We start from the raw sequence: 16189 nt of genomic DNA, 5'->3' as shown, positions 1-16189 counted from the left end.
CATTGGCAGGCAGACTCTTCATGACTGAGCCACCAGGGAAGCCTTCCCTCCCTCTTAAAAGGACTTTTTTGATTACATTGAGCTTGTACAATTAATCCAGGATAATGTCACCATCTCAAGATCATAATTATATCTACATTCTGAGCTGCCACTGCAGGGGGCACGGAACTAAGAGGCTGGTCAGGGAACTAAGAGCCCACGTTTCATGGTGCAGCCCAAGGGTGGGGCGGTATCATGTCTGCAAAGTCCCTTTTGCCATGTAAGGTAACATCTTCACAAGTTCTGGAGATTGGGACATGAATATCTTTGTGGCCATTATTCAACTGACCCTGGAAGAGGACAACACTCCAAGGGCCAGGGCCATGCTGGAGGTATGGGGATGATGAAGTGTTCAGCAAGTAGCCGGTGCTGAGGGTGGAGGTGGGCAGAGTTCCTTAGGATCTGCTGGTCAAGAATGAGGGTCCCATATGAAGACAGATAAACTTCATCTTCCAGAACAGCGCTCCTCACACTTGAACGTGCATTCAGGTCAGCTGGGGAGCTGGTTAAAATATAGCTCTTGGTCTGCTTTGTGTAGAGAGGCTCTGTGTGTGCATGCGTGTGTGCTAAGTTGCTTCAGTCCTATCCGACTCTTTGCGACCCTATGGACTGTAGCCCGCCAGGCTCCTGTCCATGGGATTCTCTAGGCAAAAATACTGGAGTGGGTTGCCTTGCCCCCCTCCAGGGGATCATCCCAACCCAGGGATTGAACCTACATCTCTTACATCTCCTGCATTGGCAGGCAGGTTCTTTACCACTAGCGCCACCTGGGAAGTCCAGAGAGGCTCTAGAAAAGGACAGTTCTGGGAAAGATGATGACTGACACAGGAAACAGCCTCGCCCAGGCGCCGTGTTTGCAGAGCAGCACCCAGTTTGGCGTTTGAATGGCATTCCATTCCCAGGGGCTCTGTTACCGCATGTTTTTGCACATCCTGCAGGAGCAGTCACCTGCATGTCTGCTTGTGTGTGTGTGTTCAGCTGCTCAGTCGTGTCTGACTCTTTGTGACCCCATGGACTGTAGCTCTTCTGTCTGTGGGATTTTCCAGGTGAGAATACTGAAGTGGCTTATCATGCCCTCCTCCAGAGGATCTTCCCGACCCAGGGATCGAACCCCTATCTCTTGTAGCTCCTGCCTTGGCAGATGGGTTCTTTACCACCGAGCCACCTGGGAAGCCCCCTGCCATGACCTGAAGTCAAAGTCTCAAAGGTTCTGTCTGACTCATGAAAAGAAGATTCCCAGTGCCATGCCCTCCAGCAACTCACCAGCCCTCTTAGGCCTTCATGGATAGGATGTGGGGCTGAGGTAGACAAGATGACTCTTGGAAATAGCTTTAGGATCCATGCATTTGACTCAGATAAATCAATCCGGGCATATTTTTAGAGCTGAATGCCTTTCCTTTGAAGCTAATTTCTTTTGAAATTCAGCACCTTCATGGTGGAGTGTCATGGTGTTTGCTAGAACCCCCGAATCCATGAGGGAGCTGGATAACTGAGAGTTTGATGTATATTTCACTCCTACATGTATTTATCAGGGAGGACCATACAGGGTCTCAAAATGTTGCATGACTGTGGAGTAACAGGAATAGACATGACCTTAGACGTCATTGTATGAGGGCTGTAAACTCAAATGGTCACGAGTGCTTGGAAGGAGCCATGAAGGAGTGAGTGGGGCTGGCTGGGGCTGTGCTGACCCAGGAATACATGCCCTGTTGGAGGGGGCCCACCCCACCTCAGCCCCACAGTCATATGGGGGTGTGGGTCCTGCATTCTTGCATCCACCCATTTTGCAAACAAATCCGGAAATCTGGATTTTTTTTTCTGTGAAGTCTCCTATTTTTAAATGTTGATAATGAATTCAGATATTTTTAAAATACTGTGTGGGCCAAACAAGACAATTTTGTGGGCTGGCTTCGGCCTGTTGGCAGCTTGTTTGAGAAGCCACTTGTTTTACCGAGGAGGGAAACTGAGGCCCCTGGGAAACACCAGGGTCTCCCAGAGGACCCATAGCATTGGGGCTGGAACTCAGGGCTGCAGACGTGCAGTGCAGCCACCATTTCCGAGGCAGCGTCTTTCCCCTAAAATCTCAATCCCTGTGCCTCTGATAGCATCCCCTCATTCCCTAAAGATGCAACCTCACGTAGCCTGGCAGGTGGAAGACCTGCCCCTGCTCCAGTCTGCCCTCAGCATGCTTTGTGACACGCACACATCCTGACTCTTTTCTGGGCTAATTTCTCATTTGCAGATGGAGAGCTGGGGACTTGGTGACCCTCAAAGCCCCTCACTACAGTTCTTCAAGGCCTCTGGCTTTCTCCTCCCAGCCCCCCATGCATCCCTGCCTCTGAGCTTCCAATATTGACATTTCACAAACAGCAGCTGTCACCGAGCCGTTTCTAGCCTCAAAGGTCCCGAACAGCATCATTTACATGATTTAACCTGCTGGGTTTCAGGGGGTGTGTCACCAAGCCCACAGCCAGCGGCCACTGCACCACGACTTAGTGATTTGACGTATTAAACAGATGGATTTGGGAAGGAAAAATGTTTTCTCTTAAAATGCCATTGTGTCTTGGGATTTCATGTGATTTTGCCACAATCCCCCTCTGCCCTCCTTGCCTTCCCCACGAGGGTTTTATTTGTCCCGTGGCTGAGATGCGCTCGTTCCAGGCTGCCTACTCCTTGGCTCTACCCATGTGAATAACAATGATGACAGCAATAATAGTAACAGCGAATGCACGTAACTCTTGCTATGTGCCAGGCACTGCCCTGAGCTCTTCACTCATCGATTGAATCGCTTTATCTTCACAACCATCCATAAGTGCGTTCTGGATCTATCCCCAGTTTAAGCGAGAAAACAGATACAAACAGATATCATGGGAGACGACACAGTCTCCCGGCTGATAACTGGCAGAGCAAGTGTCAACCTTGGTGGCCTGGCCCACGTCTGGCTCTTCACCCCTGTGCCTCCCTGCCTCTTGTAATTACCGTAATTGCCGATAATTATACTAATTAGGAAGTAATAGTAACACTTAGCTCTTGTGAACACTTTTCAAGTGTCAGGCTTGTGTGACTTCAAGATATTGTCTCATTGAACGCTGATGACAAGTCTATTATGGCCATTTTTCAGTGGAGGAAACAGAGGGCCAAGGGGTAAGCCCCCCCTCCCCCGCCAAGGTCACCCATCCAAGACACAGTTCCCACCTGTGATGTCCCCTCTGTTAAAGGGCTGGCCCTGGAAACTGTCTTAGCAAGGGAGGGATTCCTAGGCGAAAGGGAAATCGTTCTTCCAAACCCATCAGTTCCATCAGTGGAGGGTCAGAGTTGGCGTCACGCGCGAAGATGTTTTTTAAAAAGGCAAAAAGTGCAACTAAGAGGATTAGCTGTCACCTCGTGGGCCCCACAGCTGATAAGAAATCATTTCATTGCTCCTGCCCCGGGACATCACCAGTTCTCAGCTGTGACTCGAGCCATTAGTGGCAAGTTTCAGAGACTAGAAACAATCATCTCTGTGATTATTGAGCCTTTCTGGACATCACCAAGGCCCCCTGCTGATCCTGCCCAGAGGCTCCCAGCCCACTGTCCTGCCGGCTTCCCTTATTCACACGTACGTACAGTGCGTTCTGTAGCACTAATAATGACAGTGGACATTGGTTTTAGACCAGACACTATGTGATGATTCCCAATCGTTTCATTATTCCCCTTCTACCTTCTCTCTGTTTGCCAGGCGCCAACACCTACGGTCTAGCATTGACTCAGTTTCCCCCCACCCCCCAAAGTTGACTGGCTTTTTTCTCGGTACGTTTGAAAGGGAACTGCAGATCAATGACGTTCGTATTTGAATATGCATCAGCATCACCTGGAGAGCCCATTAAGACACAGATGGATTCCACTCTCTGAGTTTCCAGATCCAGGAAGGCCCAAGAATTTGCATCGCAGGTTCCCAAGTGTTGCCGCTGCTGCTGGTCAGGAGTCCAGTCTGAGATCACTGGCTTAGATCACTCCTCTAATTGGATCCCTTGCCATAAAAATTGATGTGCTGGGGAACTCTCTGCAGGAAACAGAATCCCCCACATGGTTCAAATGAAGGCTCTTGGATGAAAGAACTCAAAGAGGCATGGGAAGGGTTGAGAGAATCTGAGGCACCCGAAGGCTGACAATGGAGTGGAGCTGTTACCAGCCTTGGGCAGGAAGGATAAAAGGGCAGAGCGGTGTTCTGGTGCCTGTAAGAATAGTAGCTGTGACAGCGGAGCTGTAGTCGTGGGCAGAAGAATGAAGTCACTGCCAGAAAAGTGGACAGAGACTGAGAGGGAGCAGGGCAGAAACACACTGACCTCTCTCCTCCCGGGGTCCAGTTTCCAGCTAGTGCCCCTCATTGCTGACTCAGAGAGCCAGGGAGCCTGGGGATGCTGTCTAAGGAGTCAGGTCCCTGGGGCACAGAGCAGGGCAGAGAGGGGTGGAGAGCAGTGGCCTGTGAGGGAAGAGAGGATGGGGGAGATGGAGAGTTCCCAGCACAGAAGGAAACTTCAAAATGTTCTGCAGGTCTGCCTTGTTGTCGTTCAGCCACTCATTCGTGTCCGACTCTTTGCAACCCCATGGACTGCAGCACGCCAGGCTTCCCTGTCCATCACCAACTCCCAGAGCTTGCTCAAACTCATGTCCGTCGAGTCAGTGATGCCATCCAAACATCTCATCCTCTGTCATCCCCTTCTCTTCCTGCCTTCAATATTTCCAGCATCAGGGTCTTTTCCAGTGAGTCGACTCTTTGCATCAGGTGGCCAAATTATTGGAGCTTCAGCTTCAGCCTCAAGTCTGCCTAGGAGCTGCTGAAGATCTGAGCATTGTTTCAAACAAAGTGTTAGGAAGGTATTAAGAACATATTGGCAACAAACAGAGATGCTTGGTGGAGCTGATAAAATTTTTAAAATAATGGGGAAATGAATAGTGTTTTCACTCAGATGCAGACAATTTAATGTGCTTATTCACACTTAACTCCATCTTTCCTCTGGTGGTATTACTGAGTCCAAGCTTGGACATGCACAGAAGGCCAATAAATCGTGTTGTTGGGGCAAGGAATAACGACTTGATTCAGAAGGCTAGCAGACTGAGAAAATGGTGGACTAGTGTCCCAAAGAACCATCTTGCCCGAGTTAGAATTCAGGCTTCTTTTATACTAAAAGGGGAGGGGTTGTGGTTAGTGTTGCAAACTTCTTGGTGTAGGAATTCTTTGTTCTTGCAGCTATCCACCTAGTTCAGGACACAATATTCGTGTAAACCTCCAATGAGACAAATGTTATTCTCTGTTCTGCCACTTTTAAAAAATCTCTATATGAATGGGAAAGTGTCACACTTTTAAAGGTCAGAACCTTGAGAATGGACCATCCTGTATATTTCAGGCTATAGGCAACATTCTTAACTTTTAGCAAAAGCAACAGAATCCAACTAAGACTTGATGCAGCCAAATAAGTAAGTAAGTAAATAAACTGCTGTTGTTCAGTCCTAAGCTGACTCTTTGCAACCCCATGGACTGAAGCACGCTAGGCTCCCCTGTTTTTCACTATCTCTTGGAATTTGTTCAAATTCATGTTCATTGAGTCGATGATGCCATCCAACCATCTCATCCTCTGTTGTCCCCTTCTCCTCCCACCTTCTATCTTTCCCAGCATCAGGGTCTTTTCCAACGAGTCAGATCTTCAAGTCAGGTGGCCAAAGTACTGGAGCTTCAGCTTCAGCGTCAGTCCTTCCAATGAATATTCAGGACTGATTTCCTTAAGGACTGACTGGTTTGATCTCCTTGCTGTCCAAGGAACTCTCAAGAGTTTTCTCCAACACCACAATTCAAACACTCAGCTTTCTTTATGGTACAACTATCATATCTGTGCCTGACTACTGAAAAAACCATAGCTTTGACTATACGGGCCTTTGTCAGCAAAGTGATGTCTCTGCTTTTAATATGCTGTCTAGGTTGGTTATAACTTTTCTTCCAAAATGCAAGTGTCTTTTAATTTCATGATTGCAGTCACCGTCCACAATGATTTTGAAGCCCAAGAAAACAAAATCTGTCACTGCTTCCACTTTTCCCCCATCTATTTGCCATGAAATGATGGGACCGGACACCATGATCTTAGTTTTTTGAATGCTGAGTTTTAAGCTGGCTTTTTCACTCTCCTCTTTCACCTTCATCCAGAGGTCTTTAGTTCCTCTTCACTTTCTACCATTAGAGTGGTATCATCTGCATATCAGAGGTTATTGATATTTCTCTTAGCAATCTTGATTCCAGCTTGTGAGTCATCCAGCCTGGCATTTCACATGATGCACTCTGCATATGAGTTAAATAAGCAGGGTGACAATATACAGCCTTGATGTACTCCTTTCCCAATTTGGAACCAGTCTTTTGTTCTAACTGTTGCTTCTTGTCCTGCATACAGATTTCTCAGGAGACAGATAAGGTGGTCTGATATTCCCATCTCTTTAAGAATTTTCCACAGTTTGTTGTGATCCACACAATCAAAGGCTTTAGTGTAGTCAATGAAGCAGAAGTAGATGTTTTTCTGGAATTCTCTTGCTTTCTCTATGATCTGACAGATGTTGGCACTTTGATCTCTGATTCCTCTGCCTTTTCTAAATCCAGCTTGTACATCTGGAAGTTTTAAGTTCGCATACTGTTGAAGGGTAGCTTGAAGGATTTTGAGCATAACCTTACTAGCATTGGAGATAAGCGCAGTTGTGCAGTAGTTTGAACATTCTTTTTTGGATAATTCCCAGATGGCTCTAGTGGTAAAGAACCCACCTACCAATGCAGGCGACATGAGATGTGCATTCAATCCCTAGGTCAAGAAGATCCCCTGGAGAAGGAAATGACAACCCACTCCAGTATTCTTGCCTGGGAAATCCCATGGACAGAGGATCCTGATGAGCTACAGTCAATGGCGTTGCAAAGAGTCGGACATGACTGAAGCAACTTACCACACTGAACATTCTTTGGCATTGTCTTTCTTTGGGATTGGAATGAAAACTGACAGATATTTCTAAAAATATAAAGTTATTTTAAAAACAATTTTTAAAAAGTAAATGAAACAGATCCAGTATGGAGTCAGATTTGTCCCTCCCTATTACAATGGGAAACACAGATTTGAAGATCCCACCCCACCTGGTTGGTGCCCAGTGTTACCTACCCCTTGGGTACTTATTCATTAACTCACATCAGGCATCAGTTGAGGGCTGCTCCTGGGGTAGAGCGCAGGGTGGTGTCAATCTCCCAGCAGGTGGGGCATGGGCTCTGATGACCAGGGCAAACCCTGGGGCAGAGAGGTGCTGGCAGGTGGCAGGTGCGTTGAAAGGTCATGGGCAGGAATGGGTGGGTCATCCCTAGTATGGCTGCACCGTCACAGCCCCCTCACCACCCTTCTGCTTGAGTCTTGATGTTCCGGTGGATTCTGCTTCCCACCATTTCTTCTTTTGCTTGTCATGCTTTCTGGGGGGCATCCATCTCTTTAACAATCATGGTGAACACTCAATGCCATGTCTTGCCAATGCCCCCAGGTCCCTGTCTGGGCTCCCCTCGTGCACATCCTCACCAGAGGTCCTGCAGCAGCTGAAGATTCTGCACCTGTAGGTCTCGACTCACACGTTCCTGTCTTAGTGTTGTCCCATTCTCACTGCAGAGCAAGAACCGACTGCTCAGATGCCTGGGCTAGAAACATGGTCCCACTCTGGACTCCTCCCTTTCTTTGGCCATCACATCCATGGGTCAGCAGACCACTGAGCCCACCCCTCTGGAGTTGTCAAGCTCCCTACTTGTCCTCACCATCGTCGCCCTGCCACTGTCGTGGCCTGGACCACCAGCGTCTCTTCATGGGTGTGTGTGTGCTAAGTCACTTCAGTCATTGCTGACTCTGTGCGATGCTATGGACTGTAGCCCACCAGGCTCCTCTGTCCATGGGATTCTCCAAGCAAGAGTCCTGGAGTGGGTTGCCATGACCTCCTCCAGGGCATCTTCCCAACCCAGGGATTGAACCTGAGGTCTTATGTCTCCGGTATTGGCAGGTGGATTCTTTACCACTAGTGCCATTCTTCACGGAGCGTGGCTAAACCTCCAGCGGATATGCTAGTCAGGCCCCCCTCCAGAGGGAGTCTCCTGGCAGGCCTTTTCCTTGCTAAGGCCTTTAGGACAGCACCTGCCTCTGTGTCATGGGTCAAGCCCATCTTTTTCAGCCTGGTTCTCAGTGTTACCAACCAGGGCTCTTAACCTCCTTAATCAACAGAAATTGATAAGAGGCCAGACAGGTAATTCAGGCCAGGCTTTATTGGGGGTGAGAACAAGCAACAGTTTCTCTTGCTCGCTCCCCCAGCGGGGTGGAGGCGAGAGGACAAGCTATTTCCCTATATGAGTTGACAGTAGGGGAGAGTCCAGGGATCTGGCCAGAGGGGTGGCTTGCCCACCCCTTTGATGGTGTTGTGTGTAGGGGTCATGAGCAGTACCTGCTTTTGCTCCCAGCTCTTCAGCGGTGGCAGTTGTTTTCTTAAAGAGCGTTTTTTACTCTATATTTTACTTAGATATTTGTTGGCTGTGCTGGGTCTTCCTTGCTGCACACAGGCCTCTTCAGTTGTGACAAGGAGGGCTACTCTTTAGCCATCGGTGCCAAGGCTTCTCATTGCAGTGGCTTCTCTTGCTGTGGAGCATGGGCTCCAGAGAGCCAGCTCAGTAGCTGTGGTGCACCGGGCTTAGTTGGTCCGAGGCATGTGGGATCTTTCTGGACCAGGGATGATGGAACCCTCGTCCCCTGCATTTACAGGCAGATGCTTTACTGAGCCACCAGGGAGGCCCCGGGTTTTTGGTCTTTTTGTATCTTATTGTCCATAATTTGCCCCAACTGCGCAGGCACAGTTATTTTTAGTCCCTGATAGTTTCTGTGTGTTTTTGTTGCTTGAAGAGAGTTTTGTCCAGGTGCAAGCATTGCACCCAAGGGTCCCAGGTCCCAGCCTGTCTCACCAGCATCCTTAAGACTCATCTACTTTCCCCTGTGGCCTCCTTCCCCACCACACCTCATGGCCATTTGGGCTCAGGATCATTGAGAATGCCCTCCCCAACCACAGTCCTACTCTGTGGTCCTCTTCCTGCAAGAATTCCTAGGGATGCTGGGGTGCATGTAGATGAGAGCTGTGGCCAGGGAACCCAGCTTCCCCCATATGACTTCAAAGTGGCCACTCTCTCCTGCTAATTTATAACCTCCCTGCCCATGATGGTTTCTGGAGTCAGAGAGGCCTGAGTTTGAAACCAGACTGACTGTATCACTCACTACCTAGCTGTGTAGACCAGTGGCTTAATCCTTCGGAACCTCAGTTTGCTCATTTATAAAATGGGTGCTGCCTTGCTAAGCTGTCAGGAAGACTGGGGGAGATCATGCTTGTGAATACTGGTGTCTGGGGCCAGAGTCCTGGAAGCAGATCCTGGGATGAGGATCCATGTGCAAATCATTTATAAAGAAATGCCCCAGGGAAGGGCTTCCCAGGTGGCACTAGAGGTAAAGAACCTACCTGCCAGTTCAGGAGATCTAAGAGATGTGGGTTCGATCCCTGGGTCAGGAAGATCCCCTGGAAGAAGGCATGGCAGCCCACGCCAGTATTCTTGTCTGGAGAATCCCCTGGACAGAGGAGCCTGGAGGGCTACAGTCCATGGGGGTTGCAAAGAGCGGGACACAACTGAAGCAACTTAGCACGCATGCACACCCCAGAGGAGAGTGGTAAGGGAGCTGGAGAGAGCAGAACGGGGAAGGGAGGAAGGCAAGCGACGGGTTGATGTGCAGCCGGAGCCCAGGAAGGGCAGCTTCCGCTTTGGCCCGGAGGGAATTTTGCAATGTGCATCAGGTCCCAAAATCGCCTCTGCCAGAGCCCCAGGGCGGGACCACCCCAATCAGCCTCTGGCTGATGACATCGCAGAGAGGAAAAATGTAAGTTTCCAGGTACTTTCTGAATGAAGATGGGCAAAATGAAGTCCAAAGACTTCCTGAAGACAATCCTCCAAAGACAGAAACACTGAAAAAAGGAGCAAGGACATTGGGTGGAACATTAACACCATCCAGTGTGACTTGGCACCGGAAAGATGCCTAAAAACCCCTGGCCCTTACTGCGGCATTGCTGCTACTATTTGCATAACCTCAGCAATGATCCTGCTTCTTACTCTCGTTACTAATTTCCTTGCCTTGGGTGGGCTGAAAATTTCAGACAGATGCTCTGAGCCCAGTGGGTAGACAGGAAAAAAAATCTGGCAGAAAGAAGCAGCATAACCCCAGCCATGCATCTGAGATTCCAGCGCCTGTTTCTCCGAGGTTAACTCACTCCTGGAGCATCTCACTGCCCCACGCCCATGCCATCTCCCATCCCGTCTGAAAGAGCAGAGTTGGGCCCTGCTGGGAGGGGCAGGTGGTGGGGTGCGGACCTGGCCCCAGGCCCACGTGGGCAGGAGGAGAGCATCCGCTGGGGGAGTGGGGGCGATGCGGGGGAGTCGGCTGAGTCAGTGAGCTTCACTGTGGTGAGGGGCGGCCTCCGCCCACCAGCAGTGCAACAGCAGCTGGAGGTAAAGGCTTCTGGAAGCAAGACCAGGCCTCCCTGCGGGCATCCGCCCCCCTGCAGGGCCCAGCTCGCCCCGCACCTCCTGCCTTCCTCCCCACTGCCTGGTGGGCCCTGGGCCAACAAAGGGCTTTGGAGGCTGCGAGTGTTCGGTGCCAGGGGGTGTTTTAACAACATGCAGGCTGCCAAGAGCACATTATTCTCTTACAGAAATCCAAGGGATTGCCCAAGAAAGGTGATATTTTTGTAGCACAAAAGAGAGAGAGAAAGAGAAAAGTTCTTCAAAGCTCTGAAAGGCCCTTTGCGTCAGGAATGATAGTGGATGTTTGAGAATCTGGATCCTTCATCAGCCAGTAGATAGGGGACCCGAAATCGCTGTTTGTTTGCTTCCTTCACTGGATGCTGTGTATCGGGGTGTCCCTAGGACATTAACATGGAGGGAACAGCTTGTGCAAAGGCAGAGAGGTAGGGAAGGACCGGTCTAACAGCTTGTGTGAAAAGAAAAGCTGAGGATCAGGACTGTTGATTATAAGAGATGGAAATTCTACCTCTAACCAACTTAGGCAAAGAAAAAGAACTCTTGGTTCCTCTGATTGAAAGAACAAATGACTGGCAGCTTCAGGCATGTCTGGATCGAGGGGCTCAAACAATGTCACAGGACACGATCTTCCTTTGTCTCTCGGTGCTACCTTTCTTGACCTTAGCTCTGCCCTCAGGGAGGCCCTTGCTACTCAGTGCAGCCACTTCCATCCTTCCCAATCTCAAACTGAGTGGAAAAAAAGGAATTTTCTTTCCTAGTAGTTCCAGCAAAAGTCCTGTGTCTGACTCATTGAGCTGATTTGGGTCATATGTCCATCTCCTCCTGGCCAGGTCTGGTCCATAGTCCCTTCTCAAAACCTATGGTTAGTGTGGCTTGGAAGGTAAGTGGCTTCTAGAAAAAAAATGGAGTGGGGTACGGGGTAAATAAAAATGTAAGTGTCCCTTGAGGGCAACCATGATGTGTGTAAGAGCTGGGATGTTTATAGCTGCAGGCAGCAGAGACCACCACACTTAGCTACACAGACCACCAGCTTAGCTACGGGGAAGCCCGGGGGGTTGGTGGTTTGGTGGTTAGGGTATCCCAATGAGCTTCCCTGGTGGCTCAGTGGTAAAGAATATGCCTACAATGCAGGAGACAGGGATTCAGTCCCTGTGTTGGGAAGATCCCCTGGAGAAGGAAATGGCAACCCACTCTAGTATTCTTGCCTGGGAAATCCCATGGACAGAGGAGACTGGCGGGCTACAGTCCATGGGGTCGCAAAGAGTCGGACATGACTTAGCGACTAAACAACAACGATGAGATCATCTTTCCATCTCTCTGCTCAGCAACTAGTGTCAGCCCTGAGATGGCTCTCAGTGGCAGTCACTTTACAGATGAGAAAGAGAGCCTCTTATCCAGTCACAGGATGGAAGTTCTTGCCTCCAGTCTGAATGGACCCGCTTACGGTCCACATGCCTGCCTGGACCAGTAAGCATCACCCCAAGAGTGCCATGATCTGACGGACTTCAGCTAGGGTTCCTGAGCCAGTCCCCGTGAGGAGGATGGCTGGCCAGGATCTCCTTATCCAGTTAGGACCCACCCTAGATCCGATGGTCTTCTCTAAAACAACTTGATCCCCCAACCCAAGGGCGTGGGGGTGGAGTGAACACAGGGAGAGTCCGCCCTGTGGGTCCTCATCTCACGACCTCCCTCCTCCATGCAGGGGTCCTGTGGCTGTCAGTGGTCTCCGAGGTACTCTACATCCTCCTGCTGGTGGTTGGCTTCAGCCTCATGTGTCTCGAGCTCTTCCACTCCAGCAATGTCATCGACGGGCTCAAGCTCAATGCCTTCGCAGCTGTCTTCACGGTGCTCTCAGGTAAAGCAGGGGGCCTCGGGCAGTGGGGGAAGAATACACAGAACCAGTCCTGCACTCAGAGCAGAGGAAAATGCAGGGGGGTGGAGCCACCTTCGGGCTAAGACCTGATTGGCCCCCTCCCGGGTGACTGTGGACCAATCACTTCTTTTCTCTGAGCCTCAGTGTTACAATTTGTAGAGTGGGATTTGTCTGCTTCCTTATGTTTACTGGTGTCTTGTGTGCCAGGTTGGGTGCTAAGAAGTACCAGGGTTAGAGTAATGAATGGAAACAGACAGTTGCGGCTCTTGGTGAAGCTTAACACATGTGGGACAGAGAGAGGGTTAGCTGGAGATGTTTCCAGGAGATGAATGCCGCACGGCGAGGTGATGGGTGGGATGTGTGTGCAAGGGAGAGTGGGGTGGCCATGATAAAGGCCAGACTGTGGTGTCCTGGAGGATGTGAAAGGGGAACGTGTTGCGGGTGGCGGGCACATTGATTATCTGCTTTAGCTTATTGCCCTTGAGACATCCTTGGGGAGATGGCCAGCAGGAAGCCAAATGAACAAACCCATCTGGAAGCTCAAGGGTGGGGGCGGGGTGAGCAGAGATCTTGGGCAAAGGTCAGGGATTTTGAGGGTTTTAGAAAGAATTGGATGGTTGGCGGCGGCAGCCCGACTCCAGGAGCTGGAGACAGAAGACTCCAAGGAAAGGTCATTGGATTAGGTGGCCAGGTGCCCAGAATAGCTTCAGCAGATCCAGGCCATAAGGGGTTAAGCTGGGAGTTGGCCAGAAGGGAGTGAAAGGAGCCTGTAAACCATAACTTCAGGAGGCCTGACAGATAGAGCCGTGGCTTGGCTGTGTACGACAGCTATTCCTCAAAAGCCAAATGTAAATTGAATTTCTATAAATCTAATCCTATTCTTCATGCACTGGAAGAACTCTCTGTTTAATGAAACCGAAACGATGAACCTTTAGGTAAGGGAAATAATCGGCCCCTAATTGAGGTATGTATATATAACAGAAAGATCTCTCAAAGAATAGGGAGCAGAATTCAAGAAATTATAGCACGATCCATAGATCAAAACATGCGCATCGTCATTCCCAGGATGTGGGCAATCTAACTGAAATAGTAAAGGGAAGAACAGAAAATCAGAGAGAGCCTCACGGCACAGTGTTGATTTCGGCCCCCTGCTTACTCTGTTTTCAGCTATTCCAGATCGAGAGATAGTTTATTCTTTTTTTGCAGTTGTTAAATGCATTTATTATGCCTAAAATCAGTTTTCATTCATGGTTCTTTTTCTCTTTTAATGTTTTATTCATTTATTCAACTGATGGCCTGCTGGGCTCCAGGGAAAGTACTAGGTTTAGGGGAGTCAAAGAAAAAATGATTCCATTGTTGCCCTCCTGAAGTTTGTAATCTTGGAGAGATATAGACTCAGAGATACAGACTCATTAAAAGATTGTAACTTGGTGAACTGGGTGGGGGTGAGTCCTGAGGGGCGGGGCGGAGGTGGGGTGGAGGGGTGGGAAGTGGGGAAGAGGGGGGAACCTACGTTTGCCTAGGGGTGCAGATGGGTGGGGTGGGGAATTGGGCAAGCAACCATTTGAGCTGAAACTTTGGAATAAACTTTGAGTTTGCTTGATAGACAGCTTGCGTGCATGCATGCTGGGTGGCTTCAGTCGTGTCTGACTCTGTGACTCTCTGGACTGTAGCTTGCCAGGCTTCTCTGTCCATGGGATTCTACAGGCCAGAACACTGGAGTGGGTTGCAGTGCCCTCCTCCAGGGGATCTTCCCGACCCAGGGATTGAACCTGTGTCTATTATGTCTCCTGCATTGGCAGGCGGGTGCTTTACACTAGGTAGTGGTAAAGTACTTTACCATCTGGGAAGCCCAATGGATAGCTTGGGGAGGGCATTCTAGTTGGAGAGAAAAGCATAGGAAAAAGCCTAGTGAGTTGTCATATTCTGGCAACTTCATGTAGTTAAAAATGATGGGAGTGTGGAAAGTCAGGTGAGAAGGATGTTGAAAGATGAGGCTGGAGAGCCGGGAGAGTGTCTTGGTGCCTTGGAAACGTCTGTAGAGTTTATCCTACAGGCAATAGGGAGCCATTGAAGAATCCAGAGCAAAGGGTGATACAGTCAGGTTTGCACTGGAGGATGAGGATTCAGGGTGCAGCATGGGCGGAGTGGAGCAAAAATGGAGGTGAGGAGACGGGAAAGGAGGTGAGAAAGGGTGAGTCCCCCAACCCTGTGCAGTGGCCCTGGGAATGGGAGATGAGCCCCAGCGCCCTCCAGTGAGAAGTCAGCAGGGCTTGCAGACTGATTAGGAGAGGTAAGTGGGAGTGGGTGACTGTGGAAAAACAGAGCCTTTAGGTCAGGGGTTCCTAGTGTGGAGTCCACAGACTTGAGGGAGTCTATGAACCTGGATGGGGGGGGAGTTGCATCTTTATTTCTCTTAACTTGTAACTGACATTTAGAATATCTTTTAAATATGAAGGGAGGCAACACATCACAGTCGTGGGTGGCACCTGTGACGTAGCCACCAATAGGAACCGCAGTTTTCATATCACCCTATGGTTGTGCAGATATCTTGCAAGCACTCCTTCAAAAGGGCAATGCTTCTTAGAGCTTCCGCCGAATCTTATCTAACATGGTAATGAAGGCGTGTGTATATTATGATACAACACATGTGTTTGTGTATTTTTCTAATGGTATTTCAATATAACTGGTTTCTTCTGTAATCTTGTTATTTTATTTTATGCAGCTAAAAACATTATTCTGGGGATGGGACCCTAGGTTGAGATGACCAGACCCCTTGATCTGGGCTGGCATTTGGCTGGGACAGAGTAAAGTAGTGGTACCATAGAGAAGGGGCAGGTGGGAAAAGAGCAGGTGGAAGAGATGATGGGTCCATTCTGAAGAGGCTGGGTGTCAAAAGGAGAGGAGACATCAGCCCACATGTCCTACCAACCTCCCAGAATCCTTCTCGCTGGAATCCGTCTTGGCTGAGTGATGCCACCAGGAAGAACCTGAGCTAGAATGATTGGCCAGAGACAACCCAGAAACTAATCCCATCATAAGAAAACCCGTGACTGCGAGAGTCACATGGCAGAGCAGTTCTCCTGGGTTCCTTTACCCTGCTGCTCTCCACCCGGGCATCTCTTCCTGATAAAGTCTCCTGCTTTGTCAGCCTGTGTGTCTCCTCGGACAACTCACTTCTGAGTGTTAGACAGGAGCCCACTCTCGGGCCCTGGAAGGGGTCCCCCTTCCTGCAACACCGCAAGATGTCCAGCTCCTTGCACCGAAAGATGTCCAGCTCCTTTCTTTGTCAGTGGCTTTATCTCTCCTTTTCTTTCTCTCTACCAGGCGTTGAAGAATCCCCTCCATTATCCCAAGCATCCATCCCTCCCCTCAACCTGCTTACTCCAGTCACACAACAAAAGCTGGCAGCCAGCCCCAGGCAAACGTCTCCAGTTCTACAAGCAGCCTCCTCGTGGGAAAGCAAGTAGGGGGCTTAGGGGACTCTTGCCTCTACCTTGAAGAGCTTATCAAAGTTTTCACCCCTCAAAAATACCCCGGTTTCCTTTAGCAGGGAGTCCGACTGCGAAAGAAAATAAGATTGTCTTCGTAATTTCAGGCAGATAAACAATGCCGGGCTCAGGGAGGTTAACTGATTTGCCCAAGGTCACACGGCTGGTCAGTTGTGGAGCTGGGCT

General features: G+C 49.6%; 1 protein-coding gene across 2 annotated transcripts in view; it reads left to right on the top strand.

The window, feature by feature from the left end:
• Window positions 1-16189, top strand: part of GSG1L (GSG1 like) — a 251723-nt gene that overhangs the window by 149812 nt on the left and 85722 nt on the right. For both annotated transcript variants that reach the window (XM_061401496.1, XM_061401495.1), the window contains exon 3: window positions 12342-12494. In XM_061401496.1, coding sequence (XP_061257480.1) covers window positions 12342-12494 — 153 coding nt within the window. The remainder of the gene's footprint in view (window positions 1-12341; window positions 12495-16189) is intronic.

Source organism: Bos javanicus, chromosome 25 (genome assembly GCF_032452875.1).
Source record: "Bos javanicus breed banteng chromosome 25, ARS-OSU_banteng_1.0, whole genome shotgun sequence".
Classification (NCBI taxonomy): domain Eukaryota; kingdom Metazoa; phylum Chordata; class Mammalia; order Artiodactyla; family Bovidae; genus Bos; species Bos javanicus.
The sequence above is the reverse complement of the archived record's forward strand: the minus strand, read 5'-3'. Positions and strand labels throughout refer to the sequence as shown.